Source organism: Mus caroli, unplaced genomic scaffold (genome assembly GCF_978045245.1).
Source record: "Mus caroli unplaced genomic scaffold, Mus_caroli_1 scaffold_13, whole genome shotgun sequence".
NCBI classification, from domain to species: domain Eukaryota; kingdom Metazoa; phylum Chordata; class Mammalia; order Rodentia; family Muridae; genus Mus; species Mus caroli.
The window spans coordinates 48,780,534-48,801,137 of record NW_028227268.1 but is presented as its reverse complement, the minus strand read 5'-3'; the positions used below and the strand labels follow the sequence as shown (position 1 = coordinate 48,801,137).

Below are 20,604 nucleotides of genomic sequence, written 5' to 3'. Positions count from 1 at the left end.
TACTGATGAATTTCGAATATTAAGGTAAAAGTTATTTTTTAAAAATGCCATTGTTGAACAAAACAATCCTCCCCCCGGATTTGCTCAGGGTCAAGAATAGTCAAAAGAATAACATGATTTGGAAAAGAATTAAAGGAACTAGGGAAAAAATATGTCAAACTCACTGAGGGGAAATCTGTAGAAGGAAGTTGGGTTGTGGAGATATTTGACTGTTATTGGATGCAATAAATTCATTACTTAAATGACTTTAACTGAAACATCAGTGAACATTAAAGCCAGGCTAAAAATAATAAAAGGTTACCATAACTGAAGAGAAAAAGAGATTATAATAGACAGTACCTCGTTCTCTCTTCATTTCCAAATTGTTTATTCAAGGTAAGGCAAAAGATGTTGCCAGATATCAAAAATAATCTTTTCTACTTTGACTTCTGCATCAAACTTTTTCTCTTTCACATACTCAACAGTTACATAGCATGGACTTCCTTGTAGGTCCTATGATGATGGATAATATCTGATATAAAATATTAATATCAATACATTTATTAGATAAAGTTAAGTAACAATCTCAAATGTCACCATTACAGAGAGATTTTCTTACTGCCAATTATTCTTATTAGGGCTCTCTTCATGTCTCTGTTCCTCAGGCTGTAGATGAAGGGGTTCAGCATGGGAGTCACCACTGTGTACATCATAGCCATGGCAGACCCCTTTAGACTGAAATTATTACCTGATGGACATAAGTAGAGACCAATAATTGTCCCATAGAACAGAGACACCACAGACAGATGAGAGCCACAGGTAGAGAAGACTTTGTGGATGCCTTGAGTAGATGGAACCTTAAGAGTAGAGGAGATGATCCTTGCATAGGATATAACAATGAGCAGGAATGGAATAACAATGATGAGCCCTCCCATGATAAGTATCATCAAATCATTAACATAAGTGTCTGAGCAGGCCAGCTTTAAGAGAACAAATATGTCACAGAAAAAGTTGAGAAGCACATTGTTCTCACAAAAAGACAGTCTTACTGTGAGCAGAATTTGCATTGTGGCATGTGATGTCGTCAGTATCCACAACAGTAGCACTAGACAAGTGCAGACCTTAGGACTCATGATGCTAGTGTAATGCAGAGGGAAGCAGATGGCCACATAGCGGTCATAGGCCATGGCCACAAGAAGAAAGCTTTCCATATCTCCAAAAACCATAAAGAAGAATATTTGTGCCAGGCAACCTCCATAGGGGATGGATGGGTCCTGACTCTGCATATTCTGTAGCAATTTGGGCATTGTGACAGAGGAAAAGCAGAGGTCAGAGAAAGACAAGTTGCTGAGAAACAAGTACATTGGTGTGTGGAGATGGGAGTCCAGTTGAATGAGGACAATGATTAGCAGGTTTCCCAAGATGGTGGTGAGGTACATGGCCAGGAACAGGGCATAGAATAGGTGTTGGTACTCTGGAGGGATTGGCAGGCCAAGGAGGAGGAACTGGGTGATGACAGTTTTGTTGTTCATTACCCTTCTTCTTCTTCTTCTTCTTCTTCTTCTTCTTCTTCTTCTTCTTCTTCTTCTTCTTCTTCTTCTTCTTCTTCTTCTTCTTCTTCTACTCCTCCTCCTCCTCCTCCTCCTCCTCCTCCTCCTCCTCCTCCTCCTTCTTCTTCTTCTTCTTCTTCTTCTTCTTCTTCTTCTTCTTCTTCTTCTTCTTCTTCTTCTTCTTCTTCTTCTTCTTCTTCTACTTCTCCTTCTTCTCCTCCTCCTCCTCCTCCTCCTTCTTCTTCTTCTACTTCTCCTTCTCCTCCTCCTCCTCCTCCTCCTCCTCCTCCTCCTCCTCCTCCTTCTTCTTCTTCTTCTTCTTCTTCTTCTTCTTCTTCTTCTTCTTCTTCTTCTTCTTCTTCTTCTTCTTCTTCTTCTTCTTCTTCTTCTACTTCTCCTTCTTCTCCTCCTCCTCCTCCTCCTCCTCCTCCTCCTCCTTCTTCTTCTTCTACTTCTCCTTCTCCTCCTCCTCCTCCTCCTCCTCCTCCTCCTCCTCCTCCTCCTCCTCCTCCTCCTCCTCCTCCTCCTTCTTCTTCTTCTTCTTCTTCTTCTTCTTCTTCTTCTTCTTCTGTATACTAATGAGAAAATATCAAGATCTCTTAAACTTTAAAATAAGTACATATCTAAGATATATGTTCTACAACAATGGATGTGAGAGGTCATAATAGCCATGATCACTGTAAACATTACAATCATTAATTATTTTTCTCAACTTATCTTTTACAAGTTTTTATTTCCCATCATTTCCAAGACGCTTCTATGCCATTTCTATAAAGTTTCAAAATGGACTAGTGATTTTTCTCCTATTTCCTGCTCTCCCTGGGTAACTAGATTGTTTATTTACAATTCATTCTATGTTATTTTGTATATTGATGTTCTTGAAGAATTTGTATAAGATTTATCATCATAATTTTATACAAATTCCAAGAAAATCTCACATGCTCCAATGTGTTATATTACCATTTCAAATTCATACTTACATGTCCCTGTAACATGTATTTCTGCTCCACTGTTAAATAATCATCTTCTATTTTGTTGCTTGTGTGACAGGTATCAGAAGCTCAAAAACCCCAAGTGAAATTCATGTCTTCATTTTGTTGTCTCCCAAAGTATTTCTCACTCTTCCACCTCTCCAGTCTGATAGAGTTAAAAGGAACAATTTCAGTTTTAAGTCAGAGCTATGTGAATTTTAATCCATTCATTCTTTTTCATACACTGAACTGCTGTCATGCATTACTCAGTTACTCCTCCATTGTCCTATTTCATCTATTTCTCTATGGGAGATTATATTAGTATATGAGGATCATATCTTGTCATTACTGAATGCAGAAGCAGACTCAGTTCATGTCCATATTCTGATGTCTCCTGACTCTTCTTTATCATGCTTCATTTACACTGTGGAATTCAAACAGAGGAGTTCCTTCACCTCTTTTTTAAATTTATTTTCAGATTATCACTGTTGCTATGAGTATAAGGACAAAGCTCCTCTCAGAGACACATTGTTCTTTCACTATCTCACAGGTTCCAGCGTTACATCTCACGTTTCCAAAAGCTTTTTTTCTCCTCATTTAATTCTCCAGTTGATCTCCTTATGTCCCACAGTTTTTTTAGTTGCTCCTTCACCCTTCTCCTGCCTTTAGCTCCCTGCTTTGTTTTTCCTTCAACCAGCCATTCTCATATATCAGGTTTATTGCTTATCACATAGTCAGCTAAATTTATTGTGTATCTCTATACTACATAAGGCATTCATCTATGTTCCCTAAAAACTATATGTATTCCACACAATTAATACTTCAGTCACTGCTTTAAGCTATCTTCATACCAGTTGTAAACTATATGTAGGAAAGATCACTTGTGCCTTCAATATGGTTCTTTACACTCATTCTTAATCTCCAACTAGGATCAATGTTCATCATGATGCTGGTCATGATACATAATTTGGCCAGTGAACATTTCTTATCTGCTTCTCAAACTAACAGTTTGCTTTAACTTCAAATGTAGAAACATTCCCATTTAAATAGAAAGTCGTGAATACTTAGAAATAAATTCTAAACTCCATACTGTTTGTCAGAAATCTAATGCACTTCTGAAGTGTCAGGGTTAATCATTTGCAATCTCAGTAATACTGCAGACTACAAATAATACCCCTATGTTTGAATCCACAGGCTATCATAGATATTGGTCTAGAATGCAGATAGAATTAACCATTTTATGAATTATTAAAAAAAGAAGCAACAAGTTACTTTGGAATTTTCACTTGAGTTATACCTCGATGTCTGTACTGTACATGATGGTGAATTTATACATCAAGTGTGTTAAACACTATTACTAATTTGGAAAAATCCTGGATGCTGTACAGATAATCTCTGAATGGACTGCACATACATTAGCAAAAATTTATGAACATGAACACATAAAGGTAACCATCATCTTCCGAAGGATATAGTTCAGTGTTTAAGACCCCACAAATGAAAGTATACTAATCAATCCTTTAGTACTACAGCACTGAGCTCTACCTCACAGGGCTGTTCCTGTGTGGAAATGGTATGCTATAGAGAGAAAAAAGGACATAATGAGTGATTGGAATGAATACATCAATAGGAATGGGCTACATGATGAACATGAAACAAATACTAGCATGGTATGTAAGAAGTCTTGGATGACAGAGAAAAGAAGAAAGTTATCGTACCTGGAAAACTGCCATACACAACACAGGAATTCCAACTGGCAGCAAGACACCTGCCTATTTTCCTGACTGTACCTAGCTCTGCTGAAGCTGAGTTCATTTCTGGTTCATGACCCTGCTCACCTTTATTTTATTTGCAGACACAGGACTAGCAGCCTCTGTATTCATCACCTATGTGCATCATCTCTACTCACACCCCACCTCTGCTGCCCTGCATCCCAGAGGAGTACAGATTTGATATAACTCATTAAAAGACATAATAATTGCCCAGGACCTTTCTGGGACCAATTTACCTCAGAGATCTGTAGTGGAAACCAATTTTACTCATTGATTATTGTAGTAGTAGATCTTCCCAAACTAGACACACAACATGTATTTATAATAATTGAGCTGTGTTTTCATTGCCAGAGCAAATTTGGATTGGAGATTTACTGCAGCAAAATGGCATCCAATGTAGTGATTTGAATTTAACTAACCTAAGATAAAAATTCATATTGTTAGGCTGTAGCAATATGGATTTGAAGCTGACTGGGTTTGAGGGGCCTACAGAGAATGGCAGAGAGGCATCTACACCATAGAGAGTCTTTCTGTGTTTGCTTCCCTGTATCCTACCCTCCCCACCCTGCTTCCACCACCTCCAAACAAGGACACTGACAATGTGGGTCTTTTTACAGTCAATTTCTCCCTGTGAATAAACAATTGGGAGACAAAGGTACAAAGGGCTCCATACCAGGTAATTCCTTGATATAAAGAGGGAAATATAACCTTTTGATACTTAAAGATGATATAAAGATATACTGCTCTAATAAGTCTTACAGGATACTCATGTTCTCTCTGTCTAACATGGGTTCCACAGGAATTTTGGGTTTAAATCCTGGTTTGACAACCTGCATCTTATAAACAGGTATAGTACTTAAAGATGGGAAATTTCACCTCTGGTTCATAACTAGATAGGGAATATTAGTCACTGACTCCAAGTAGAGAGAGCAGTGATAATCACGGGCTATGAACAGGTACTAATTAATTAATAGAAGTCTGTGGCTCCTGGTAGAGAGCACAACAGATAGATCATATAACATTATGGCTGCTCTAGGAAGATAGCTTAATAATTAACAATTAACAGGAATTTTGGGTTGAAATCCTGGTTTGACAACCTGCCTCTTATAAGCAGGTATAGAAAGGAAAGGAAAGGAAAGGAAAGGAAAGGAAAGGAAAGGAAAGGAAAGGAAAGGAAAGGAAAGGAAAGGAAAGGAAAGGAAAGGAAAGGAAAGGAAAGGAAAGGAAAAAAGAAGTGTGAATCAATTGTTTTAAAGATTGTATGATAAAGTCTGCAGGAGACTCATATTCTGTCTAACATAGGCTTCACTGGAATTTTGGGTTAATATCCAGACATAACAAATTAGAAAGGCCTAAATAAGCTAAAATGTATGTGATTTTGAGTATTGTGGCTTTTTTATTTTTCCTCTGGGACAGAGGGCAAGCTGGTTACTAGCTGAAGGATAAGCTGATTTGGGGAAAAGGTTTTGTCTTTGTGTTTTTGGAAAAAGTGATTAAGGTATCTACACTTTCCAGAGTTTTATGGATCAGATTTGATAGAGGGAGACCCCCTGAAGAACAGATTCCAGAATCAAACAAAAAGGTTTTCTTGATGATACTAAAATTTTGTTTTGAAATTTATATATTACAGAATATACAGCATTGGGCAATTTCATCATCAGACACACTGAACTGACCTGTCACAACTTCTGCTGTCTTGGATTTGCATCTAGATCCAGACAGGACACAGACATCAGAGACTAATACAATCATTGGTATGGCCTTCTTAAGGCCAACCAACTCCCCCATTTCCCTACCCTTCCCCCTCCCTTCAAAAATATCTCAATGCCCATATTCAGCTTGAAGAAGTTATGAAGAGTTGTTGTCCCAGTTCCCTAAGATTTGGGGCTGAGGAGGGTTATTATAGGTTGTCTTTGATACTAAAAATTTTGAAGTACAGGGCTTGGACCCAGTCCTTTTACTGATGAAATTATAAACAGATCTGAGATGTTCAAGCCTGTGAGTTATGGATAAAATAAGAAACTCATGGCTCTGAGTTTATTGTTAGGGTGTTTTCAGTTATTTTAATCAGATATGACTGAGATAGGAAACAGAGAACAGTCCAGATTACTTAACATAGATAGTTGGTTTTCAAAAATGTCAGAAGTTCACAGAATATGACATTTAATGTTATTTATTCACTTGTTATTGAGACTAGTCTGCTCCTGAAAGCTTTCCCTATCTTGGATTCAAAGAAGAAACTGAGCATCTTTGAGTTACTCCAGTTGTGGCTAAACAGCCACTAGGCAAGAGTTGCCTCATTTCATCTACAGACATAATATGTCCAATGAAAGGATACAATTACAGGTTAAGACAGCTTGAATCTGCCGAGACAGAGGCTAGTCCTTAATATTCCTGTTTCTCTAAGTCTGTCAGATGACCCTGGCCAGTAGGGTGAAGAAAAATGCTCCAACGTGTTGAAGTAAGGGACTGTCCAAGTGTTCAGCGGTCTCTATAAATTGGGCTAAGTTGTGGAAGCCATTAGGCTTCCTTTATATTTTCAGTTAATATCAGTCATTCTTGGATTTCTGATGGGGTTGAAAAACTACATAGTCCCTAGCCAACCCAGGCATTTTATTTTGAGAGGAATAGATTTGAGAGGATGGTTTTCAGATGGCATTCAATCTAAAGCCAAGACATAGCCAGGTGTAGAACTATATATATAGTCTTTTAAGTAAGGATAGATGACAGAGGTTCTATTTAATTAACAAAAACGATGAACTGAGTGTTAGGTCACTTGTACTTTATAAACTACAAAATAGTAATAGTTATGTTCAATTGTATCTGAGATAAAATAGTCTTTTAATTGGACAGAAAGGGGGGAAGTGTTGTGGGTAGCCCTGGGACTAAGTATATTTGATGTTCATTCCATTCTCCTGTGAAGGGCTGCAAACAAGGAATGAGTCAGCACTCACATGATTTCCTGTAAACCTGCTTCCCACCTTAATTTGTAAAATAAAGGAAAGCTGATGATTGGGCAAATAAAGGAAAGGTGGAGCAGAAGGTGGGGAGAGAGAGAAGAAGGAGAAAATGGAAGCTGGAGAGGTTGCAAAGGAGGAGGGAGAAGAAGAAAAGTGGAACAGCAGCACATGGCCTGGAGAAACTGCAAGTTCTAAGGGGCCTCATAGTTGGAGAAGATAGTAATGTAGTGGTGGATCTGCCCAATCTAGGTGCACAGCATGTATTCATATTGAGTTGTGTTTTCATTGCTGGGGCATATTTGGGTTGAAGATTTTTGCAACAGATTACTATTCGCTACACTTAAAAGAAAGAAGAATTTAAATAACAACAAACAGCAATAATAATAAATAGCAGCAACACGACAGCCAGCCATGGGAAGATACATATGCATTCCATGTTCGGTAACCATTATGGCTTCTGTTGACCAGAGTTGATTTTGTTAGCAGGAAAAGGGAAGAAGGGTGACTGAACCCCCCCCTCCCTTATTATCAGGAATTTTCTAATTATTAATGACTCAAAATGTTTTACAAAACAAAAATTTTCACAAGACACCGTCAGTAGTTTTTATATTTTTTGGATGTGAGCCTCGCCTTTACCTGCTGAGCCATCTTTCTAGTCCATCCAATAGTAGTTCTTAAGCACAATAAGACCATAGAAAACCCCACACACTGGGAAGCTTCCAAGGACTGCATCTCAATGCAACATGGTGAACTACCTGAAATAAGGCTCAAACAGATATACATCCTTCTTGAAAAATTTAAACTTCATCATTCAACCTTCTATGTGTGTCAATGTGTGAAAAAGCAGGAATATGGCAAACAGGGGGCATGTTTAAGATTTCTGCAAGCCAATAGAAAGGCAGCCCATGTTTCCATGCTGTTTAATCATTTTGTTTCTTACCAGTCTATGAAAATATTAATTGTACCTCTGACACCATTATCCAACACCTCACCATAGATGTGAGATTACTTTATAATTCCATGTTGTATGAGTTCAACATTTATCACAAGGCCATTGATGGCATTTGTAATTCCTTCCTTCATTATAATTTCCTAAACTTGGCTGTCACTGGTTGTATGAATTTCTGTATATAATAATGAAACACAAATATTCAAACCCCAGGTACTATTGCTCTTTATTGATCTAAACTGGTTCTTCGAGATGACTAACTTTCCCTTTCAATTATTTTTTGTTGATTAACTTTTGTTTATAAATGTGGATATAGGAAGTGTAATATAAGAATGTGTTCAGACCTTTAGACACAGTGCTAACTGCTCAGTCTGTATAGAACAACCAAATTTTCTTGCCTGTAAATTAGTTTTAATTACGCAAGAAGAATGATACCATGTACTCTGAGTTTTGATTGACATGAGAAACAAAAGTGATTGGATGGTAGACTAAAGTTACAACTTGAGTTGCAAAGAACTATGATCTTCATTACATGATTGTAAATAAATCACTGTAGTATTTTCTTTTTGTTTGGTTGGTTTTTTATTGGACATTTTCTTTATTTACATTTCAAATGTTATCCCCTTTCCTCACCCGCCCCCTCCTGGAAACACCCTATCCCATCCTTCCTCCCCCTGCTTCTATGGGGTGTTCCTCCACACTCCCACACAATTCCACCTCCACATCCTCAGTTCACATACTCTGGGGCATATATTGAGCTTTCATAGGATTAAGGACCTCTCCTCCCATTAATGCCTGACGAGGTCATCCTCTGCTACATATGCAGCTGAAAGCATGTGTACTCCTTGGTTGATGGCTTAGTCCCTAGGAGCTCTTGGGGGACTGTCTGGTTAATATTGTTACTATTCCTGTGTGTTTGCAACCCCTTCAACTCCTTAGGTTCTTTTTCTAACTCCTTTTTCATGACCCTGTGCTCAGTCCAATGGCTGACTGCGAACATCCACCTCTGTATTTGTAAGGCTCTGGCAGGGCCTCTCAGGAGACAATCATATCAGGCTCCTTTCAGCATGCACTTCTTGGCATCCACAATAGTATCTGGGTTTGATAATTGTACATGGGATGGATAGTCTCTGGATGGCCTTTCCTTTAGTCTCTGATCTACACTTTATCTCCATATTGGCTCTTGTATTTTGTTCTCCTTCTAAGAAACACCCATTCTTTGGTCTTCCTTCTTGAGCAGCATATGATCTGAGAATTGTATCTTGGTTATTTGGAGGTTTTGGGCTAACATTCACTCATCAGTGAGTGCATACCTTGTGTTTTCTTTTGTGATTGGGTTACCTCACTCAGGATGATATTTTCTAGTTCTATCCATTTGCCTAAGAATTTCATGAATTCATCATTTTTTAATAGCTAAGTAGTATTCCACATGTAAATATACCACATTTTCTGTATCCATTTCTCCATTGAAGGACATCTGGGTTCTTTCTAGCTCCTGGCTATTATAAATAAGGCTGCACTGAACATGGTGGAGCATTCAAAGCATTTGCATTGCAGTTTCAAACCCATAATCTCCCAAAGGATTTCTGTGTACATTCACACAAACTGTTGCCTCCAACTATCCATAGGCAATTCCACTCTAATTTATGCTCTTACAGCTTTTCCTATTCTTGGCATTTCATTTGGATATAAACTCTTCATTATAGGCTTATACTTTTCTTTTTTAAATTTTGTTATGTTTGTTTTGGTTTCTGTTTTTTTTTTCCTCTTTTTTTATTGGATATTTTACTTATTTACATTTTATATGTTATCCTCTTTCCCAGTTTCCCTTTGGAAACCCCATATCCCATCCCACTCCCCCTGCATCTATGAGGGTGCTCCCCCATCCACCTATACCTGTCACCCTGCCCTGGCATTCTTGTACACTGGGGCATTGAGCCTTTATGGGACCAAGGGCCTCTCCTCCCACTGATGCCCAACAAGGCCTACCTCTGCTACATATGCAACTGAAGCCATGGGTCCCTCCATGTGTACTCTTTGGTTGGTAGTTTAGTCACTGGAAGCTCTGTGAGATCTGGTTGGTTGATATTGTTGTTCTTCCTATAGGGTTACAAACCCATTCATCTCCTTCAGTCCTTTCCCTAAATCCTCCAATGGAGCCTCTGTGCTCAGTCTAATGTTCAAGGATCAGCACCTGTATTTGTCAGGCTCTGGCACAGCCTCTCAGGAGACAGCCATATCAGGCTCCTTTCAGCAAGCACTTCTTGGCATCCACAATAGTGTCTAGATTTGGTGTCTGTATATGGGATGGATCCCCAGCTAGTGCAGTCTCTGGATAGCCTTTCCTTCAGTCTTTGCTCCACACTTTGTTTCCATATTTCCTCCTGTGAATATTTTGTTACCCCTTCTAAGAAAGACTGAAGCATCCACACTTAGGTCTTCCTTCTTCTTGAGCTTCCTGTGGTCTGTGAATTGTATCTTGGGTATTCTGAACTTTTGGGCTAATATTCACTTAACAGTGAGTGCAAACCATGTGTGTTATTTTGTGGACTGAGTTTCCTCATTCAGAATGATATTTTCTAGTTCCATCCATCTGCCTACAAATTTCATGAATTCATTGTTTTTAATAGCTGAGTAGTACTCCATTGTATAAATATACCACATTTTCTGCATCCATTCCTCTGTCGAAGGACATCTGGGTTCTTTCCACTTCTGGCTATTATAAATAAGGCTTCTATAAACATAGTGAAGCATGTGTCCTTATATTATGTTGGAACATCTTTAGGCTATATGCCCAGGGGTGGTATAGCTGGGTCCTCAGGTAGTACTATGTCCAATTTTCTGAGGAACCTCCAGACTGATTTTCAGACTGGTTATACCAACTTGCAATCCCACTAGCAATGGAAGAGTGTTCCTCTTTCTCCACATCCTCGCCAGCATCTGCTGTCACCTGAGTTTTTGATCTTAGTCATTTTGGTGTGATGTGGAATCTCAAGGTTCTTTTGATTTGCATTTTGATGAATAAGGATGTTCAGCATTTCTTTAGTTGCTTCTCAGCCATTCAAAATTCCTCAGTTGAAAATTCTTTGTTTAGGTCTGTACCCCCATTCTTAATAGGGTCATTTGGTTCTCAGGAGTCTGACTTCTTGAGTTCTTTGTATATATTGGATATTAGCCCTCTATCTGATGTAATATTGTTAAGGATAAGGGTTCTCAAATGTTTTAACATTCCCTCTAGCCCACCATCCACCAGTGGAAAGGAAAGATGAATAGAGCAAAGGAGGATGTGGACCTGTTTATAAATAGTTATTTGGAGCAAATACAATCTGGCTTGTCAGGGTATCAGCACACACCAATCAGCAGTGTCAGGTCAATTTATTTACAAATGTCATTCACAAATCAGCAACAGCGGTTGATCCAGAGAGAAACCTCAAGGCTCTGCCAATTTCCTGAGTCTACAGAAGCCACAAAAAAGCCATCAGAACAACATATGTATTTTCTTGGTGCATTTCTCTCTATAAAGTCATGGCAAAGGATACCAAGCAAAGAATGGTACAACATGCCAGTACCACAATGACTTTAGTGAAGATCAGCATCAGCAAATTCCAATGATGACCAGCAAACAATGATATGGGATAGCAATACAATACAGCAGTGTCCACTGCATGTTGGGTTAAATTTATATTCTTTCCAAACATGTGTTCTCTCAAGTGCCTACTCTAACAAAATATCATAAGCCTTTTCTCAGGCTGTTTCAAGGAAAGAAAAAAAACACATGTCTGTTCCCAGTACAGCATTCTCCCACATGTCTGCTTCAGCAAAAACTCTCTAAAGACAGATTTCAGAAAAATATCAAATAACACAATCGAGTGTCCAAAGAAACAGAAATTTCCACTTCACTTCATGGTTAGCTTCTTCCTTTTAGCATGTTGTCAGGATATGCCTGTATAGTTCTTGTGACAATGATTGACTTTTTATTCTTAAATAATATGTCATTGTACAGATGTGCTGTGGTTATTTACATAGTGATTCGTTGTTGGTTCTTTCTACTTAGAGACAAAGATAAGTAGCATTTCTGTGAATATTAATATACAACCATTTGTTTGAATGATTGTATGTATGTACCTAGTCATATGATAATTATGCATTGAAAGGAGATTTTGTCATTTTAATTTTTAGCTAAATTTAAATGAAAAATTATTCTTATTTATATTAGCCTACAAGGGAGTTCAATTCTTTAGGACATTTTTATTTCTACTTAGTTTGTTAACCATCTACTCTATGCCCTTTTCATCCCAATGATCTGCTCCCCATTTCTTCATTAAACCTGCTGGAATTAGGTATTCACGCTTACACTTTCAAATTACATGTATTCTGTTACCCTTGTACATGTCTCCCAAAGGTCTCTATTTTCCCCTTCTCATGAGCCATTTTTATTCTTTTCTTTTACATACAGTCACTCATGAATACAAATATGTAAAGATTATTAATGGGGTTAGAGAGATGTTTCAGTGCTTAAGAGTACTTGTTAGTCCAGAGTCATTTTAGATCACTAATAGGACAGCTCATAAACATTTATAACCGCAATTCTGGGAAATCCAACACCCTCTTTTGATCTCTGTAGGCACTAGTAATACATGTGTTGCACTATTTACATGCATAAAGGTACAAAGTCTTATACACTCAGAATGAAAATAAAAGGCTCTTTCATATTAATGGTTTGAATTATGCTACTTAGGTGAAATTATTAGGTGTCATAGGTTCTTTTCCAAGCTCCAGAACTTTGCCACCACCAGGTAGTTGGCTCCACAGATACATGTACAACACAACTTTTGTACCTGAGTTAATTCCATGCACATAGGTACATATTTTTACTTCATTAATGATATTTATCTAAGATGAATAAACTTCCTTTTAATAGCAAGTAGAGCATCAATAAACATCGGCATGCAAGTAGTACTGGAGAAGATGTAAGATGTAAAATCTCAGAATTTGAGACCAGCAGCAGTAGAGCTAACTCTCTCCTTGTTTCTTTGCCTGCTTTTGGGTTCTTAACCAGGACCCCAACTAAGTGATAGTCACATAGCACAGCATTAGTAATAAAAACTGCATGGTATTTGTATAGAGACAGACAGGTTTACCAATGAAATAGAATTGAAGACACACAAATATACCCACAGACCTATGGACATTTGACCTTTGACAAAGAAGCCAAAACCATACAGTAGGAAAAAGAAAGCATCTTCAATAAATGGTGCTGGTCTAACTGGTGGTCTGCATATAGAAGAGTACAAACTGATCCATATCTACCACCCTCTACAAAGTTGAAAAACCAAATGAATCAAAGACCTCCACCTAAAACCTGATACACTGAATCAAATAGAAGAGAAAATGGGAAAGAGCCCTGAATGCATTAGCACAGGGAAAATTTTCCTGAATACAACATCAATGACTCAGGCTCTAAGTTATGAGACCTTATAAAACTGAAAAGTTTCTGTAAGGCAAAGGAAGCTGTCAATAGAAAAGAATGGCAACCTAGATATTGGGTGAAGATATTCACTAACCCTTTATTCGATTGAGGGCTAATAGCCAAAGAACTCAAGAAGTTAGATTCCCAAAAAATAACCTAATTTAAAAATATGGTACAGAACTAAATAGAGAAATCTCAACAGAGGGATCTTGAATGGCTGAGAAGCACTTTAAAAATGTTCAACCTCCTTAGTCATCAGGAAAATGCAAATCAAAATGACCCTGACATTCCACCTTATACCATTCAGAATGGTATCAAAAACTCAAGTGACTGCACGTGCTGGAAAGAATGTGGAAAAATAACAGAGGTCCTGTACACTCTGGAAATCAATCTGACAGTTCCTTAGAAAACTAGACATAGTTCTACCTCAAGAACCAGCTTTTCTGCTCCTGGGCATATACCCAAAAGATGGTCCACCATACAACAACAAATACACATGATCTGCTATATTTATAGCAGCTTTGTTTGTAATAGCCAGAATCTGAAAATAACCCAATTATCCCTCAGCTGAATATTGGATACAGAAAATGGGGTTCATTTACACAATGGAATACTATTCAGCTATTAAAACAAGGGACATCATGAATTTTTTTGGCAAATAAATGGAACTAGAAAATATCATCCCGAGTGAGGTAACCCAGACCCAAAAGTACATGTACTCCATGATAAATAGATATTAGCCAAAAAGTTCAGAATATCCATGAAACAACTCACAGACCATAGGAAGATTAACAAGAAAGAAGGCCCATGTATGGATATCTCAAACCCACTTAGACTAGGGACCAAAATATTCATGAGATGCAGAGGGAGGGAGGAACCAGGGTGGAAGAGGGAAGGGAGGATGGGGAAAGGGGGCCAGACTCAGGTATGAGGGAGACAGGAGGGCACAGGGAGGACCTCTAGAAAGTCCTAGAGTTTGAGATTTGAGAGGATACCAGGATTCAATGGGGATGAGATTAGCTGAAATGCCCATAAATGAGGAGATGGAACCTGAAGACCAACTCCAGTAGGTAAACATGGCCCCCAGTTGAGGCAAGGGACCACTTACCCATCTTCAAAATTTATAACCCATATTTATTCCTGTCAAAAAGAAATGCAGGGACAAAAATGGAGCAGAGACTGAAAGAAAGGCCATGCAATGACCAGCCAAAATTGGGATTCATCCCATACATGCACACCAAACCCTGACACTATTAATGAGGGCATATTGTGCTTTCAGACCGGAGTATGGCATGACTTTCCTCTGAGAGGTTGTACCAGCAGCTGACTGAGACACATGCTTGATACTTTGAGTCAACCATTTAATTGATATCAGAAACCCATATGGAAGATTTAGGGAAAGGACTGAAGGAGCTGAGGGGGAATTGCAACCCCATAAGAAGAACAACAGTGTCAACTAATCCAGACCCTCAGAGCTCCCAGAGACTAAGCCAAAACCAAGGAACATACATGGGCTGATCTATGCCCCTGGGAACATATGTAGCAGAGGACTGCCTTGTCCAGTCGCAATGGGAGAAGATGCACTCAATCTTGTGGAAACTTGATACCTAGGGAAGAGGGATGCTGGTGTGGGTAAGGAGGGGTGGGTGGTCAGGTGGGGGAGCACCCTCTCAAAGGTGGAGAGTGAGGGGGTGAAAAACTCAGGGACAGAGGACCAGGAAAGAGGCAACTTTTGGGGTTATTTGGGCACTTTACTCTACTTTTTGTTTGTTTTCTTTAAAGGTATTTTTAAAAGGCTTTAATTAATTGTTTAATATGTGCATTACAGAAAACAAAACACAAGAAGGCAAAAACAAAGTCAACCAGTCACAAGCATCTCAGTCCAATGTGTCACTCTAGATCCTGCAAGCATACATATACTTAGGTAATTGAGATTATACAGTATGTACCATGCTTTTGCCACATTGTAACTATTTACCAACTAAAAACCCCATGCTACACAAGGATTTTGATAAACAAGAATATACCATGCCATCTCAATCTGTCAAAAAAAAAAAGTCATCCTGTCTTCCTTGGCAACTGAAATTTCATAGAAGACAAAAACAGCAGACACTTTATTCTTCAACTCATAGGCATCTCAGTGGCCAAGGACAAGGCTCAGAGTTTGTAAACTCTTCCTGAGCCAGAGAGAAATGCAGGGGTAGGGAGAGGGGAGGGGGAGTGGGGAGGGAGAGAGTCAGGCATACACAGAGACATACGCACCATGGATGAAGGAGAAAAGGGCTACACAGAACTTTTATTTTTACTCAAAGGTTTTTGTAGCTTTTAGACAAAAAGTTCTCTATGTAAGAAAAAAAAAATACCTCATAGATAAAATGTTACCCAAAAAGAGAGTTACAAAAGGATGTCCATAGTAAGTTTAAAGCAGTGTTTCATTCTATAATCTCATTATATAGACAAAGCAACTGTTTCACATGCCCTTGCTTTATCATAGTGCACACCTGAGTCCTCATCCTTGGACCTGACCTAGAATGAATGTTTTTCCTTGATCACACATCTGTCTCATGCCTATTTCTATTTTTAGTGCAATTTATAAAAGCTCATTTTATTACTTATTATGCAGTCTTTACTTACTATTTGATGAGGAAGGGGACATTGTATTCTTGATTCTCATTTCATTACATCTTTGGGGGGAAAAACTAACACCATCTCCTTAAACATTCTTCCTAAAATTATTTAAATCAAATCAGGAATCTATAACATCATTAATTCATCTAAACAGTGTTAATTCTTGAAAGGTCATCTTCATGTTGATCAGCAGGAAATTTGTCCTAAAGGGTGGGCTGATGCCCAGGAATCATTGGGCTATGTAATAGTAGCAGGAAAGGCATATCAGCAGCAAAAAGCAAGCCTGGGACAAAGTCTCTAGGGCTGTGCATCTTCAGAGTACACCCATCGCAGCCATGCTAAATGGTGAGCCTTATCCAGAAAATTTACTTGCTTGCTATAGCCTTTCCTAGATGCCTCTGTCATATATAATATGTATATAACATAAATTACATATATGTATAAGTATATGCATACACATACATATAAATTACATGCACATTAACTACATGAGAACTACAATACTAAATATTATAAAACAAAAATCAATAAAAAGGTAAAAGTCAAAGTTCTATGATAAGCTATTATCCACTTTTGTAAATGTGTTGTGGTGTGTGTGTGTTTGTGTGTGTGTGTGGTGTGTGTGGTATGTGTGTGTGTGTGTGGTGTGTGTGTGTGTGTGGTGTGTGTGGTGTGTGTGTGTGTGTGTGTGTGTGTGTGTGTGTGTGTGTTGTGATGTGTGTTTACAGAAGAGTAGTTATGTAGATCGGTGTGTGGGAGATGACATCAGATTTCAAGAAACAGGATAAAGTATGAAGAGAAGACTGTGTGGGAAGAGATGAGCTCAAGGAGTGCATATTTCTATTAATGATTACACAGATGCTCAAGCAGATATGTACCCCAGGCAGTGAGAAGCCCTTAGAGGCAGGACTGGCTTCACATGAAGATGATGTGGCAGAGGGTAGTAGACAGTAGACTATAAACAACTGGATTTGTGTGTCATCAAATACCAAGGACAACTGAGGAAATGAATGGACCAAAGTTATTCCATGCAATAGTCTCATAAAATATTAAAGGGAGGGCTGGTGAGATGGCTCAGTGGGTAAGAGCACCCGATTGCTCTTCCGAAGGTCCGGAGTTCAAATCCCAGCAACCACATGGTGGCTCACAACCATCTGGAACGAGATCTGACTCCCTCTTCTGGAATGTCTGAAGACATCTACACTGTACTTACATATAATAAATAAAAAAAAAGTTTAAAAAAAATATTAAAGGGAAAAAAACTATTCTTTCTACAGCAATGAGACAAAAAAGTGGAATTGCTTTATGGTTTCATACACATTCACACATTGCCCCTTCCTGTGAGACAAGAAGTCATTTAACTTCATGATCTTCAGTCTAAGGAACAGACTCTTCTCTATCTCTTTGAGACTGTCACAAGGGTATGAAAAAAAGCTGTCCACTAGAAATGTACATTTTACAAAGCAAAATAAGAATACACATAAATCTTTCTTCTTTCCTAAATCTTAGAGTAGTCTTAGTGGTCTCTAGTTATTAATCAATTCCAAATTAAAACGCATTATACAAATTGCAAATGTAAAAAATGATTCTAACAAATTTGTTCAGCATTAAGACTACCCAGAAAATATAACATGGGCAGAAAGTATATGGGGACTTAAGAGAAAAATATAATGTCAAAATCAATATGAGAGAACCTGTAGGAAAGACTAGAAGGAAGCTGGCTAGTGAAGAGGTTTCATTAATATACAGTGTCATAAACCCATTAATTAAATTAAATCAACTGATACATATGTGCATACAAAAATCAGGTTAACATGATAAAATTTTGTAGTAACATAAGGGAACAGAGATCATGTAACACAGTATCTAATCCACTGTGCATTTATAGGACTGTTTATGCAAGTTAAGGAAGAAGTTGAAGACAGATATCAAAGACAGTAATGCCTACTTTGATTACTGCACCAATCCTCTTCTTGTTCATGTATTGAACAATTATGTAACATAGACTTCCTTGTAAGTACTATGATGAGGGACAATATCTGATATAAAATATCAATACATTTATTACATAAAATTAGATAACAATCCAAAGTACTGCCATTACAGAGAGATTTTCTTACTGAAGATAACTCTTATTAGGGCCCTCTTCATGTCTCTATTCCTCAGGCTGTAGATGAAGGGGTTCAGCATGGGAGTCACCACTGTGTACATCATGGCCATGGAAATCTCCTTCACAGTAGAATTATTACCTGATGGACATAAGTAGAGACCAATAATTGTCCCATAAAACAAGGTCACCACGGACAGATGGGAACCACAGGTGGAGAAGACCTTGTGGATGTCCTGAGAAGATGGAACCTTGAGAATGGAGAAAAAAATCCTTACATAAGACATAACAATGAGTAGAAATGGAATAATACTGATGATCCCTCCCATGATAAATATCATCAACTCATTAACATAAGTGTCTGAGCAGGACAACTTCAGAAGAGCAGAAATGTCACAGAAAAAGTGAAGAATGACATTGTTCTCACAAAAAGACAATCTAGCCATGAGTAGGGTATGCAGCAGGGCATGGGATATTGTCAGCATCCAGAGTAGTAGCACTAGTAAAACACAAAACTTTGTGCTCATGATGCTGGTATAATGCAAAGGAAAGCAGATGGCCACATAGCGGTCATAGGCCATGACCACAAGAAGGAAGCTCTCCATATCTCCAAAAAACATAAAGAAGTACAACTGTGTCAAGCAGCCTGCATAGGATATCGTTGGAACTTGGCTCTGCATGTTCTGAAGCAATTTAGGTATTGTGACAGAGGAAAAGCAGAGATCAGAGAAGGATAAGTTGCTGAGAAACAAGTACATGGGTGTGTGGAGATGGGAGTCCAGTCGAACAAGGAGAATGATTAACAGGTTTCCCAGGAGAGTGGTGAGGTACATGGCCAGGAGCAGGGCATAGAACAGGAGATGATACTCTGACGAGATGGGTAGACCCAGGAGGAGGAACTCCAAGATGAGAGTTTGGTTTTTTCCAGCCATGCTTCCAATGACTTTTAAAAAAAATTACATTTCCTTAAACTCCCAGTGGTTGAGACTGTATGAGATCATCGATCAATTCCACTCTTTTATCTCACTTGTTTATTAAAAAGAATTTTCCTTTATTGTTCACATTCTTTAGTTTTTATATTCTTTGCCTCACTATGTCATTGAATAAACTTGGTCTATTTATTGCCTCAGTTGTCCTTGGTAGATGATAACATACAAACCAAATCTTGTACAGTCTGTTGATACTTCCACCCAACATCCATATCCACATTTCAATGAAAAAGGACATGGATTGTGACATACAAGATACGTTGTATACTCTACATTAACTAAACTTATGGTCATCAAAGTAATTATAGACTCTACATTCAAATATGTTGTCTTTATACTTATGTTGCCTTAGCATTTTCTACTTTTCTAGTTTTGACTTATCACATTTAATTGCTTCTGGTATGAAAAATGTATTGCCATTACAATTTCCTGCCTGAGACATATACTCAAATTTAAGGAAAAATTTATATTCAATCCATAAAGTTACCCTTCTTCAAATTCCTCACAATATAAAGTCACTAAACTTAGCCTTTTAAAATAAAATTTTTATACTCTGTGTTTAGCTGCAGAGATGCAATCATGTATTTATCGAAAATATTCATATGATTCTGCTGATAATGATGTAGGAAAATAAACACAATGAACATTTTATAAAGTATCAGTTAATTTTAATACCTCCCTTGTTTCATGTTCAGATATCCACAACTAACAAGACAGTTTTTATAGGAACTGGTTTAAGTCTTAAAAGCAATTTTGGTCAAATTATAGTTCTAAGTATTTTTATGAAGGTATTTGACTACGTTTTAAAATTTAAGTTAGTTATTAACATATCACAGTGAAGTAATTGACATTTCATAATATGGCAAGCCTCATGGTGAGCAGTTAATAGATTAAACAAAAAAGAAAACTACAGAAATATAAGGGAAATTCTGCACCTAGCTTCTCAGAATTATTGGTATTCTGTGAGTTAGTGGGTCCCATATTTTATGAAGGCTTACAAAAAGAGATCACAAAGCAAAGATCACTTCTGATGGCTGCTGCTGCAGAACTAATGGACTTTAACTCTTCAGTTGTAAAACTCGTAATTTCTACCTGAATAGTAGATGAGGCTGTCCCAGGGAAATGGTTCTAGCATTTATTATACAATCTGTTTACCTGGAACTCTCTGGAAACTTTGATTCTGGTTTTAAATCTGATACTCAATTTTATAAATGGACACTCAGGTGATA

At 37.9% G+C, this 20,604-nt stretch overlaps 2 protein-coding genes across 2 annotated transcripts; both read right to left on the bottom strand.

Moving 5' to 3' along the window:
- Positions 1–578: 578 nt before the first annotated feature.
- Positions 579–1,511, bottom strand: LOC110305012 (olfactory receptor 1496-like). The gene has a single exon (XM_021176752.1). The coding sequence runs from the start codon at positions 1,509–1,511 to the stop codon at positions 579–581; it is 933 nt and encodes a 310-aa protein (XP_021032411.1).
- A 16,868-nt stretch (positions 1,512–18,379) lies between these two features.
- Positions 18,380–19,318, bottom strand: LOC110304965 (olfactory receptor 1500-like). The gene has a single exon (XM_021176678.1). The coding sequence runs from the start codon at positions 19,316–19,318 to the stop codon at positions 18,380–18,382; it is 939 nt and encodes a 312-aa protein (XP_021032337.1).
- Positions 19,319–20,604: the final 1,286 nt, after the last annotated feature.

Coding starts and splice junctions, on each gene's coding strand:
- LOC110305012 (XM_021176752.1), bottom strand. CDS start 1,511: ATGAACAACAAAACTGTCATCACCCAGTTCCTCCTCCTTGGCCTGCCA.
- LOC110304965 (XM_021176678.1), bottom strand. CDS start 19,318: ATGGCTGGAAAAAACCAAACTCTCATCTTGGAGTTCCTCCTCCTGGGT.